The sequence below is a fragment of the Ursus maritimus genome, unplaced genomic scaffold (genome assembly GCF_017311325.1).
Source record: "Ursus maritimus isolate PB19 unplaced genomic scaffold, ASM1731132v1 scaffold_1, whole genome shotgun sequence".
Lineage (NCBI taxonomy): Eukaryota > Metazoa > Chordata > Mammalia > Carnivora > Ursidae > Ursus > Ursus maritimus.
The window spans coordinates 70,401,299-70,415,209 of record NW_024423343.1 but is presented as its reverse complement, the minus strand read 5'-3'; the positions used below and the strand labels follow the sequence as shown (position 1 = coordinate 70,415,209).

Sequence of the window (13,911 nt, the reverse complement as noted above, 5' to 3'; positions counted from 1 at the left end):
GGGTCAAGATCAGCGTTCTCTGGCATTACATTAGAAAATCTTTATAGGATGATGTTTCTTTCGGCCATTTACAGACCGTGAGAGTCAGCAGTTGCCCTGTGCCAGCCCCAGTGCTCTGCTGATTATATCATGGGGGACTTGTAATATACATGCCTCACTGGAGTCTAGACACACTACATTTCCATGGTTACGCTGCCAAAGACAAAAATTAGAACAGCTTAACATGACTTTTCTTTGCTGTGCCCCTTTCTGGTTCTCACAGATCATCTCTTGGATAAAATCCTTTTAAGAATCTCACCTAAGATCTATGTCTAGCTCTCTAGTTTATGATGTGAAGAGAGTCTACTTTCTTTTTTTTCAAAAACAGCAATGGCATTTTCCTGCTTCCAGTTTTCTGGCACCTCTACCATTCCCTTGTGATTCTCCAGAGAGCCCCCAAAATGCTTCAGTTCTCTCAGGTCCCTAGAATGTGCTTGTCCAAATCAGGCAAGTTGAGGTCATAGAAGGAAACACGAAGCCGTATTTCTCACGGTCCCTTTGCTATAGAAGCATTCATTGTTTGTGTGTGTGTGTGTGTGTGTTTTTCCTTTGCTAATGGGAAGAAGTAATAATCTCATCCTGTGACACTAGTCGTAGCTTGATTCCTGTGACTCCTTAAATTATTATGAGAAGTACAGGAAAGTGGAGAGAAGACCTCATGAGGTTTAGAACTTGTCAGTACTGTGGCATCCCTCTTCTGCCCAGTGTTGGGTTCTGATATTTGGGGGCTCTTCCAGACATGAGGGGCAGTGAAATGTTTCACCCTCGGATGTGCATGGGCACTGTGGTCATTCTTCAGCCCGGCCATGTTAGTGATTGCCTGCAGCACCTTTCCGTCTTTGAGGAATCAGAGAATAAAAAATACCATCCCTGCCTGTGAAAATCTCCTCTCCTGCCTGGTACTGGTTTCCTTTACAAATTCATAAGTGCGGCGCAGCCTCTACCTATCAACTTTGGTGGTGGTGGTCCATCACTTGCATCTTGCTGTGCTTAGCCTTGATCTGATTCATATTTTGCTGCCTCAGCTAGGTGATGAGGCACTCATGGTCAGTGACCCTGCCTTATGCTTGAACCTCCTATCCCCCGGCACATGTGGGCAGAGTGGTATTCGGAAAATGCTCGTCTGATATTGATCCTGGACAGTCAGAATCATCAAAGTAAATACTGTGAAGTAAGTGTGGTATACTTATAGTGATGTAATATAATTACAGTAACATATCTTTCAGTAAGGCTCCTCCTATTTATATAAAGAATTAATAATTACTTCCCCGGTGATGTTTCTGTTTTCTCCTTTTCTCAAATTTTCTTTGTTCACTGAATTTGTTTCTCTTTTCCTTGCACATTGGTATTTCATGATATTACACTCTTGACATTTAAAATTTTTGATTCTTGGCATTATTTGTTTCACTGTTGCATAGTAACATTTTTGTTCTTTGCAACCATCTGCTTATTTTAAGGTGTGTAGTTTTTCAACGGCATAGAATACTTTCATATCTTTACTGGCCTTAAATGTTAATCTAACATCTTTATGTGTGGCATTTTTTTCTTCATAGACTTCCTGTCTTTTTCTAGGCAGCACCCGGTAAATACAGAAATGGGCTATTTTATTCAGTTGATGATATTTTAATATTTTGTATCTCAAGCCTACCACATATACTAAAAAATAAAGATCCCCATAAAATCCTTCCATTGTGCTGTAGAAAGAATTAGTAAGCCGTTTTTTAAGGAGGGAAGTGGGGCTCAACAATGGTAACTTGTCCAACGGCACTTAGGTTTTGATCCTACATCCACTTACTCCAAGACTGAATGAAGTTTCTCCTCTACTCATACTTGAGGAGATCTTCCTCCTTGCAGGTAAGGCTCCACCTGAGCTTGGACACCATAGAAATGAAGGATAGAGAATTCACCTGCTAGAGCAGGCATACAGACTCTTAATGAAGCTGGCATTAGGGAAAATACACAAACTCATCACATTCACTGCCCATTTCTGCCTACTAATATGGGAAGAATAAAACAACTACTGTTAGAAGCCTGGAACCCAAACCCACCTTCACTAATGTGAAAGTCAGGAATGAGGATGAGAGCTAGAGAGAGGTCAGGTGGTATGCATATATCTTCCCTTCTCTTACAGATGATGATTTTAGAAGAAGCAAGCTGATACTGAAATTTGAGAGAATGGGGGAAAAAAATCCCCAGATCCTACTGTGGGATTGAATATTATAGAAGTTGATTAAAAAAAAAAAATCAAACTACAACAATAGAGTAATTCTTAGGAGAAAACTATGAAGAATGTCAAGAATAGTACTTATGGTTTGACATATCCATATATGTTTACAGAGTAACACATTGAACAAATAAGGTCTCATGAGTATCATAGCACTTGGTGAGATTTGCCTGATGACCACAATGAGACATGGAAAAGATGGTCAGTCCTTCATTTATATATTCATTTATTTAGCAAACGGGTATTGAATACTTGTTACATACGCCAGGCACTAGACTAGTCTCATGGTATGATAGATTGTGCTCTCAAGGGAACAGACTGCTGTGTAAACAAGTTATTAAAATATTTACAACGTTTTATGTGGGACTCTTCCCAGTCTTCAAATTTATGAAAAATCCCTATCAGGTCAGTGGTCTGGCAAACACATCACCCTTGGTGTGTTAAGGCCACTCCATCTCTTGCTTTAGAACTCATTCTTTCATAAACTGTGGGCCTGAAAAAATAGACCCTCTTTTTAAACACCATCTCCATTGCCATTGTCATATTTGGGTAATCAGATTCTTCTAAGGAAACCACTTTAGCTATAATACTCCACCAAAGATAACCTTGTTCTAGTTGTTAATGCCTTCCATTTCTTTTAAATACAGGAGACTTTGCTTATTTGCAAGCCAAGTTTTAAACCTTTTTTTTCCTCCTATTGCGTAAGACTCTTCTGTAACTGGTAAAGCATTTGCGTGTTTGTAGACATCTTCTTGTATGTGAACTTTACAAACTGGCCCCTATAGCAGTCTAGAGGATTGATTATTATTTGTTTCATGATATAATCATATTTACTTATTGGTTATCTGATTAGAAAAATCAGCGATTCAACAAGCTTCTAACAGTTGTATTGTCCTCAGTACATTTTTAACTAAGAGCACTCCCCCCAACACTTTTGTCATTTTTTTGCTATGATGTTGTTTATACATTTTCTTAGTATGTATTATTATTACTGCTACTACTACTGCAATTTTTAGTATTTAGTCGTACTAGCTGTACTTTTGGCCCTAGATGTTGCCTTTCAAAAATCAAATAGCTATAAGGAGTTGTGATCTTTGTGCGTAGAAGTCTGTAGTATTTCCTAGGAACCATCTGCAAATCCTCAGTCCCTGCCTGTTCCTGCATAGGAGCGCATGAACAGATGTGAACTGTTTGTCTGCTTGTTTGCAGGAGGAATGCCCACTCCTGAGCAGGCCTCATTGGTGGAGGAGAGGCAACCACAGACCTGCCAGGAAGCTGCCTCCACTGGCCCAGGCATGGAACCCGAGACCACAGCCACCACTATTCTAGCTTCCGTGAAGGAGCAGGTATATCCTCTTATTGGAATTTGCAATCGGTTATTTCTTCGATGCCTTTAAAAATTAATCTTTGGATGTGTTTTAAATTTGTCTAACGTCCTTGATGCCTTCACGTTTTTTAATTATAAGGTGTTTACATCCCTGAGTACATTGGGATGACTGGCACGTAGACCGCTCCAGGTGCCAGTCAGAATCGGAACATGCAGGATACTTGTGCGTCTGCAAGTAAGGACAATATCGATGGTGATTGGTGTCTCTGTCTCTCCCACATTGCAGAGTGTGTGCATGCGCGCCAAGCCTTGTGAAGCATATTTTACACTGCTGACTTTTCTGTCAGGACTCTGGCAACTTGAGGCCTGTAGTATCCTTAGATGTGCTGACCATTTGAACATTATTTTAACATAGGTATTATATAGGGTTGTCTCTGTGATTTTTGGATAAAGGCTATATTTGTTGTGTTTGTCCGAATCAAAGTATATTCATTTTGTGAGCTAGTGTTCTAAAACTTGTCAAACTGTGCCAGTTTGCTTCAATGTCATGTTTATGTTGACTTTTTTTTTTTAAGGTACTTAATGCTATTATCCTTCAAATACAAGTAGCCTTCTAAATTGGATCTTATCTGTTGTGCTTAGAGAAATTGGAATTCCTGAATTTAATTTCTTCAGATTTAAAAGCTTAATAAGGTGAATGTAAATTTAAAGCTCCAGGGATAGTTTTTTTTTTTCCTGCCCCCTCCCTCAAAAACAAAACAAAAGAAACATATGCCTTCTGTGAGGGTTTTTCTGTTGGAAATAATTTAATGTTACATTTTTTTAAGCCTTATGATTAAACCACTGATTCTTTTCTTCTCAAGAGTTATAAACTTACATGTATATTTGCTGGAATACTCTTTTAAGAAATCAATATCAACAGTTCAGATGACTAATGATGACAGAGTAAAGGAATATTTAATACCTCATTATTTTACTGTTTGCTGTACCTTACAGCTAGCTATGTAGAGTGTAGGAATACTCCAGAATATTTGACGTTAGAGCCGTGTGTTCAAGAAAAATGATTTCATAGCTTACGCTAGTAGCAAAATATCAAAATATTTTCCATTCCCCCAATGAAATTTGAAGTTTTCAGAACATTCCACAAACTAAGAATTTGACAAGAGACAAAAAAATTGTGGTCAGTACTGTTTTCATTTTCCACAAAACTGTCGATTATCCACCTTTAGGGAGGAAAAAAGGACCCTTATTGCACTTCATAATTGTCGAGATTTGACCCAAGGAGCTGTAAAATGAGAAGACTGATTTATTTTGAGCTGTTAGTATAATCCCACATTTTGGAGAAACATGACGGTAAATTTATCAACATGCCCAGAACTGACTTAAAGCTAAAAACTGTCTTCAGTAAACATAACTACAAGAACTTTGCATTTGTACCTTGAGACCAGATGATACCGTGTATGTTGAAGAAAATTGGAAACCTATTATGATTTTGGCACTGGAATTCCTTGACAGCCTCAGATGACGTCAACATTCTATCTTTTGGTGATAAATAGTGTTCTGAATGAATATTTTGTAGGAGATAGCATGAAGGATTCCTGTTTCTGAAGATACCCAAAAGAATTACAGGTATTTGCTATTTATGAGAAGAATTACCATATATATCCCAGATTATTTAGTTAGTGGGCGGCTGTACTCTACACTTCTACTCCTGTTCTAAGAATTTGAATCCACTAGTATATGTTTAATTTCTTTTAAAATTGTTTATCAGTGCTCAGTACTCAGCATTTCATTCAGCCCAAAACCATATCCATCTCTTGTTCCAAGATAGTCACCTGATTTTAAATAGCCAACATGAGCTTCTAGGGAAGATCCTCTTAATTTCTTTATAGTTGGGGTAGAAACTTCTTAGGACTTCCTGAAATGTCACTCCCTATCATCTACCCAATGTGACAGAGCACAGAAAAGTTAGGAATTTAAAAAGCTAGTTACTATTCACCTTATATATTTGATTTGAAAATAACCAGTCAGAATGTGACATTCATAATCGCGTTAGGCCCAAATGAAATAGTTAATGTCCTTGATAATGTTTTATATCGAAAGAATAATATTCTTGGGTGGGATGTATAGTTTTGTTTTTGTTTTTTAAATCTCAATACAACGCAACATTCATAGCCATGGAGTGAAAGCATGAGATTCTCTGATCTCAAAGAAAAGACCTTGTTTGGTGGCAGCCATGTGTCAGGAAGGATATTTCATTGGGTTCAGAAGGAAGAGACCCTTTCAGTGCAACCGAGTAGATAGCCTGGGTTCCTATCCGGCACCCACTGCTTTCTGTGTTATCTTAGGAAGATTTCTTAACCACTCTGTACCTCACTTTCCCCTCTGTAAATTGGTGACAATGATAGTTATTGAGGACATTAAATTAATCATTGTAAAATGCTTACAGTGGTGTCTGGCACTTAGTAAGTGCTCATAGTAAGGGCTAATATTACTGTTTTAATCAGCATTTCTACCTAAGAATAAAAGGTGCCTCTTAGGAGGAACTAGTGGTGCTATTTTTAAGTAGATAGATATTTTTATGTAGATAGATAGATAGATGGATAGTTTTATAGATATATAGATATTTTTATGTAGATAGATAGATGATTGATTCAGTGAGCCTTCCTTGGACAGTGATAATGAAGATAAAACAACTTTGTGTATATTGAGCTGTGTTTATGCTATGACAATATTTTATTTCTACATGGCATTAAACTTTCAAAACTTCACCATGCTGGTCTCACAAATTAGAACAGCCTTATGTGTGTATTCTAAGAAATAGAGCATGTAGAAATTTTACCAACATGCTGATTTCGTGCAATTCAAACATAATGTCAAGGCACTTGATTAAGACATTGGGAAGTAATATCTTTTAACACACACCTGAATTTTGAGAGGAGAAGTCTGGGTTCTTCTTGAGCAGAAGTACATCCAAGCCACTAAAATACCTCATGTACTCCCCCCGGGCAATTCACAGTAAGTAGTAGGGAAGGAAATAGCAAGCAACCAAAGCAGTCTTGTTAACAAAGCATTAGTCTGTTAATATCTGAAATTGGTTTTTGGGTGTCAAAACCACAATTATATCTTCCTCTACTGGGCCACACTTTCCCTAGGATCCCAAAGACAGAAGCTATTCCTTATTCCTTGACAAAATGTTGAGATTCACATTCCCTCCCTTCTGTAAAATGATAGCCTTTTACATTGATGTCAGTCACTTAGGTGCACACCTGAGGAGTTATAGAAAAAGTCTTTGCTCTTTGCCAGATAGAAAGACTCCTGTTCAAGTGCTGCCTCTTTTGTGACGCCATTTGTACCCCATCTGAAGTCAGATCTCTCTCCTCCTCTTTAGCACTTTATACCACTGCTTTGACTCTTATTGTTTGCTCCCTTAATTATATAATTAGCTACCTAACAACAGAGCCATGTTTTTATACATTGTTTCACACACATGTTACAGACTCCCCACCAGCACCTTTAATGATAATAGACTTGGAATAAATGATTGCTCAGAAAGGGGGTGGATGAATAATACTGGCTCTCAGATTACTTTGTCACCAACTAACTGTTTGTGAAGATAATGGGACCTGTAGCCACATTCATAGAGCATTACTGAGCAAGAGAATCTCACAGACAGCACTGAGAAATGTAGCTACTTAATGGTATATTCTTATCCTTAAGTCAATTTAAATTGAGTGTATCCATATTGATGTAGGAATTAAATTTGATCTCTGCATGGAGCAAACTAAAATTTTATTTCCTATTAGTGGCCAAAAAATGACATAGGTGTTAAGAATTTCACTTTCCATCTTTTCAGCTTAGCTGAAAATTAAGTGCAGGAAAAAGAGAATGTGGTTTATCTTGGTAATGTTACAAAATATCTACCAGCATCTTGTATACCAAGTGATAGAAGTAACTGCTGAAGAAATTTCTTCAAGCATCATGCTTTAAGAGAAGTTAAAATCCCATGGGAATAACAAAATAATGTGATCCTTGAACTCAAATCCAAAATTACATGAAGCGCCAGTTGGCTGTAATCAAGATCAGCATTGGATAGGTTCTCCTGTTCAGCTCAACTCCTTAATAAGGATCCAGGAGTCCATGATGAATACAGATATTGGAAACAAAGAACTTTTTTGTATCCTGATAGTTTTCAAGTGTCTGGAAAATTTAAGAATGATCTGTGCCTAGCTTAGTATCTTACACATAGTGGGATAAAGAAATATGGCCAAATGTGGTGCCTCAAAGGGCCCTGCCTCCTCCTGTGAAAACCTCAGGCTTACATGATTGATTTCTCCTTGAAGTGGTTGGTAAATATTTAGATGGAGAAGAATTGGAATTTGGTAAGACACTTGCTGCTCATCCAGAGCTTTGCCTCCACCCCTGCAGGTTAGATGGGTCAGTGTGCTACCTTCACAGGCGCAAAGGAAACAGTGAGCCAAGGGCCATGTATAGGCCATTACTATCAGTTGGGAGAGTATATTGTAGTTTTTATAACTGATAGGATGTGATCTGGACTATAGAAACTCTTTAAAAGACCATATGGCCAATCATAGGGTTAGCAAGCATATTTCATGGCTCTGTATAGGATGCAAGTTGATTTGCATTCCGTAGAATCACACGTAATATATATTACACTCTTTTATCTTGTGTCATAAAATTGCTTGCATAATTGAGATCTCTATTTGAACTTGGCCGTACTCAGGCACTTTAACTTCCATTCTGCTGTTCCCTCACAAACCTCACTCTCTTATTTTTGGCTTCTGATTTAAGAAGTTTGGAAACCACATTTAAGGTTGAGGCCAATCCAGATAGCATGAAATCGTAAGCACAGAACAGATTTAGTAAAACATGCTCATTTTACGTATACTTTTCTTACGCTGGTGAGGTCCTAAATTACGTACTGTATATACTTCTTTTGTTTTTTGGGTTTTTTTTTTTTTTTAAGTTTTTTTTTTTTTTTTTTTGACAGAGACAGCCAGCGAGAGAGGGAACACAAGCAGGGGGAGTGGGAGAGGAAGAAGCAGGCTCATAGCAGAGGAGCCTGATGTGGGGCTCGATCCCATAACGCCGGGATCACGCCCTGAGCCGAAGGCAGCCACTTAATGACTGCGCCACCCAGGCGTCCCTATACTTCTTTTGTTATCCTTGATGAGTGAAAATTGCAATGTTCTTCACTTGTGAGGCTCTCAGAGAGAAGCTTCCAGACAATATTTTCTGAATTCAGTGAGAATTTCAGTTCTACCGTCAGAGTGGCCGTATTAACTTAAGTGAAACTTAAATATTGTGGAGTGAAATGAGAGTCATTAAAGATCCCTAATTTTTGAAGATAGAATAAGGAACTTTGGAGCCAACTGTGCCCTATTGATATTACTTCATTTTTACATGGATGTGTTAGCTTCAGTAATTACACACCCTTCCTGTACGGCAGAATGCCCAGAACTGAACAAATTCCAGGGCAATTATTTACTTTATTCCTCTGAAACTGAAACAGCTCAACTGTTGTGCACCTGCCTTTGCAGCTTCCTTTTATTTGGCCCCTAAGTTTATTTACAATGAACTCATTCTCTCTGACACACCTCAACCACATGCAGAAGACGGAATTTTTGTTTCAACCGTAAACAAGCATAGTTTTTTGCTTAGCTAAAAGCACTGTAAGTACAATGCCTAAAACTTCGCGTTTTTCCTATTAATCACTTAGTCATTTTTCTTACTGGTAACTGAATTATCCCAGCAATTATAATTACCGTGTAACGTATAGTGAAGTCTTCCATGCCTGAACTGCATCATCAAACACAAGGTAAGATTGGATCTTTTCTTAGTGATTTCTGTGGGATCATCAAATTTTACAGCTTTACCTCCTTAATATTAGGGAAATGTGGTTCAACATGAGGTCAAGTGGCAGAGCTCTTGTGACACTATTTGGCCTGGATTCAAAAATTCTGAACCCTGCCGCTCGGTTCTCAGATCAGTCCTCTTCGGTTGTGTGTGGTCAGAATGTAACGTTTCTCTCCCGTGTGTTCATGGTGTAGGGGAGCCTCCGTTTCAGGTATCTCCATTATCAGGTGGTTAAGGAATACCACAGACTATGGCCAACAGGTTTATTCAGTATGTGAGTGTATGTAAAAAAAATTGTCCTCAGCAGCATAAAAAATTAGACTGCCAAGTTAGCTAGCAACAAGTATATACATTTTGTGATAGCCTGATAAATGATCAGCTGGACCTGTTAGCAGTTTCCCAGTCTTACAGGTCCCCGAAGTACATCCCGAATAGCTGCATATTTGTTCTATTTGATTCAGTTGGAGACATCTTTTTAGGCTTATTCAGACTCTAGGTTTTGTTTATTTGTTTTGTTTTGGTGTGTTTTGTTTTGTTTTGAAGAGCTCTTAAATTCCAGGAATTTGAGCAGACTCCATCTGGCTTTTCACACATAGCTAGATCACATATGCAGCCATGAAATACATAGTAGGTGTACTCAATATAAAAATATTTATTGGGCTCATGAACTGGGAATGCAGAAATGCTTACAATCCTGCTATAGTTAGCTTTAGTGCTTGCTTTAAACTGAATAAAAAATATTGATTGAAAGCATACTGTGAGCAAAGCACTCTGTCCAGGAAAGGGAGGGAAGGGATGGTAAGGAGGCCTCACAAAGATGATCTTTCAGGTACAGTTTCCACCCTCAGAAGAATGCATAGGCACAAACCATATTGTATACTTTTATGTGAAGTAATTGGCACAGTATGAGTATTCATTAATGGAACCACAGAATCTAAGAATGTGTTCTTTTGCCTCTTTTTTGATTTAAGCAGGCTATAGATATGTATTATATCGTATCGGTTTTATATAAATTTGCTAACTTATGCATTTTTTACTTCAGTTTTTGCCGTTGAATTAGCATTACTTTTTGTTTACATTTGAAAGTAATATTTTTCCTTTATTAACACTTAAAGTTAAGCCTGACTTTGTATGTTTAAAATGATAATTTACTTTTCAGTTGAATAACAATTCCTGTTCAGAGTTAAATTATGAATATATGATATAATTTTTCCCCTGTACATGCAAACTTTATGCTATGAAAGTTGAAATGACTGACTGCTGAGTCGGTGAGATTAAATGGGTGACAGGATCATTCAGCACTGAATTCCCTGCACTGCATGATCATTTTTCTTTTTAGAATCATTTCTGGAGAGAAAAATATTTTAGAAACATTGTTTTTCCCTCAGGTCTAACCCTGCGGTTCCTCCATAGCTATAGCAAAACAGTCTGTCTTCATGTGGAAGTGCTCTCAATTTATCAATTGCTGTTTTTGTTGCTTTTGTAGAAATGGGTCCATATGGTCTCTCTGTATCTGTTTATATATTATGAATGTATTGTTTCCAAAGTGATTGGATCTGCTTGTATGTCAGCAAAGTAATTTAGGTTATGATTATGTCATTTTAGACATTCCTAAGTTTTGTTTTTTTTCCAAGTAGTTTGAAGACAAATCTCTGTCTTAGCTTGTAGAGTCTTACGAGTCTTTATGTACCCAGACCTTAATGCAGGGATTGCATGTAATAGAACCAGTCTGCAAACACATTGAAAGAGCACATTATTGAAACTTGAAGATAATGCATGTTATGCAATTAAATTCTGTATAAATCATATTTCAGATATGAATGTGGCTATCATAAATTGAAAGATAGTTTTCTTAGAATTGAAATCTCTTGGCTCTTGAAAGAAAATGTAATTTTCCCTTAAAAATTGGAGCTCAAGGTGTTTTTCAATGTATAGGCTCTTTAATTTATATTTTAATTTGCAGACTTTTACATTGAAAATTCCTATAGAGCAACATAACATCAGAAAAGTATTCATCATGTGGTATCATCCTCTGTAATGGGAAGTATATCTGATTTGCAAGTTCTCCTAAAATCATTCCGAAAGCCTAAATCAAGATAAAGGTCCTTGGTTACTGCATAGGGCCTTCTATTTTGCTATTCTGGGGGAATTAAGGCTTACCATTTCCTTCATACTTAGCATCTCTGCATTCTGTTATTCCTTTAGAAATTCCTTTCCATCATAAAGTTGATGTAAACTATTAGTTCTCCACTTTGCAAGTATTTTCGTAAATTGTTTTATTTAAAAAATAAAGAGTAAGCCTAACTTGCCCAAGTGTGGAGTAAATTGGCACCTCCTTCTTTTCATTCATGACCTTAGCTGCCTCATATGTTTCTTGCTTTAAAGCTATAACTGTTGTAAGGGGAGAAGCTTGCTGGAGTTTTCCCATAGCCCCATTTTCTCATTTGTTTCTTAATAAGGTGAATATTGTTTTCTTTATATAATGTAAGTGCTTCACAGCAGGATCTTGATTTTTCTCTTATTTCAGTTAGCAAAGTATAATGAAAAAGTAGATTCTTATTAATTTATTTTGTAGATAAATGTGTTTTAGTAATTGATGCTGTTGGCATTATTTTAAGCTGATTGATGCGAAGATTTGATGGTCTGTAAGTAAGACTAGGAAACATCAGTTTGTATAACTATGCTTTCTGAACGGAATACTGTTACTTGTAGCATGTTTGATTTGCACTACAGAGTAAGGAAAACATATTTTACTGATGTGTAACTATTTTATTCGGTTCAATTTTTTTAAATTTCCGAACCCTTGGTAAAACTTCTTTTGATTCCCCATTAAAAATATGAAGATATTCACCCTGTTGTCAGAGTTAGAGAGTTCTCCTATTGTAAGGCCAGTAGAACAGGATGAAGAAGAATGGTCAGTGGATTATCTGTGCCAAGTCTGCCTTTGTGATCACAAAGACCGACCCCCCATTGCTTTACTGGGTTTGCTGCTTTTTAGTGCAGCCAGACTACTGTTTTCTGTTCTCCCTGCCATCATCACTTCTACTACCACTACTGATGGAAACAAATGATTAATTTGGAAAAGATTTTATCATAAGGATAGGATATAAGAATCAATGAATTCTATGGAATAGAAATCTATTAGGAGACTAATAGCTAACATTATTACTTACCATGTGCCAGGTATTGTGCTAGGTGCTTTACATGGAGGATTGCCAATGTTCCTTATCACAACTTTATGAATTAATGCTTTGAAAATCTCTGTTTTTTTTGGCCACGGAACATCTGATCCAAATTTCTTTATTCCATTCATTTTCCCACCTTAATAGACTTGGTGAGAAAATATATAGTCTTAAGTGATAAAGATAAATTGTTTCAGTAAATTGTTTTTAATCTTTAAATTAGCCACAGCATCTTCTGTTGCTTTTAACCAAAAACCGTGAATTATTTAGATAGTTGTTATTATTGCCCCTACTTACAGGGAAACTGAAACTCGAGAAGGTTGATTAACTTGCCCAAACTTTTACGGCGAATTAGGAGGGAATCTGGGATTCATATCAGGCAGTTATGTTACAGAAATGCTTACTAGACAATTGAAGTCTACAATGGAGTCAATAAAGAGAAGAATGGATACAGAAGAAAAGTGAATCATTGGTAATCACAAGATTTGTTGAGAAGTTATCTTGGAATATGAAGGAAAATAACAAAAAGGATATGATAAATGTTACTAGGCATGGAGGCTTTAGAAAATAAATCTAACGTAAGCATTGTGAATGTTATCAAGAAAGATTTATAGTCGCTAGAACAGAAGCAATACTTAAATATAGTTTAAAAACATTTTTTCTAAGCAGAAAGTAAAGCTGTGAATGTGCAGATTTGAAGGGGTCATTACATTTCCAGGTATCACTTATGGAAAAGAGATCAGTCTAGGAATAACCTTGACAAAATTTTATATTCATAAAAATGTAGGAGAAAAAAACTACACGAACCCAGATAAAAGAAATGATTTATCTGTGAGAGATAATATCAGACTGAGATCTAGATCTAGCTTTGCTGAAACAGAAGATGTAAGAAGAGCATAGAACAGTGTGTTTAGAGTGTTGAAGGAAAAATCCTTGTAATCTAAGCGTTTTACACCCAGCTAAATTGTCTCATGTGTGAAGGATTAAAACGATATTCTCAGACATTCAGGGTCTCATGAGATATATTCACCCTTGTATCCTGGTATCCTTTTTGATAATTGAAGATGTGTTTTCTTCAGAGAGTAACCAAATTTAAGACTCAGGAATAAGAAACTCATATTATAAAATAACTAGTGCATCTTCTTTTCTTTTTTCCTCTCTCTTTTTTTTAAGATTTTATTTATTTATTTGACAGAGAAAGAGGCGGCAAGAGAGGGAACACAAGCAGGGGGAGTGGGAGAGGGAGAAGCAGGCTTCCTGCT

The 13,911-nt window shown here is 36.9% G+C and overlaps 1 protein-coding gene across 1 annotated transcript in view; it reads left to right on the top strand.

The window, feature by feature from the left end:
• PKP4 (plakophilin 4) overlaps positions 1–13,911 on the top strand; it is a 235,408-nt gene that overhangs the window by 69,255 nt on the left and 152,242 nt on the right. Inside the window, exon 2 of the mRNA XM_040644689.1 lies at positions 3,473–3,609. Within this exon, the coding sequence (XP_040500623.1) occupies positions 3,478–3,609 (132 nt within the window). The 5' untranslated portion in view covers positions 3,473–3,477. The remainder of the gene's footprint in view (positions 1–3,472; positions 3,610–13,911) is intronic.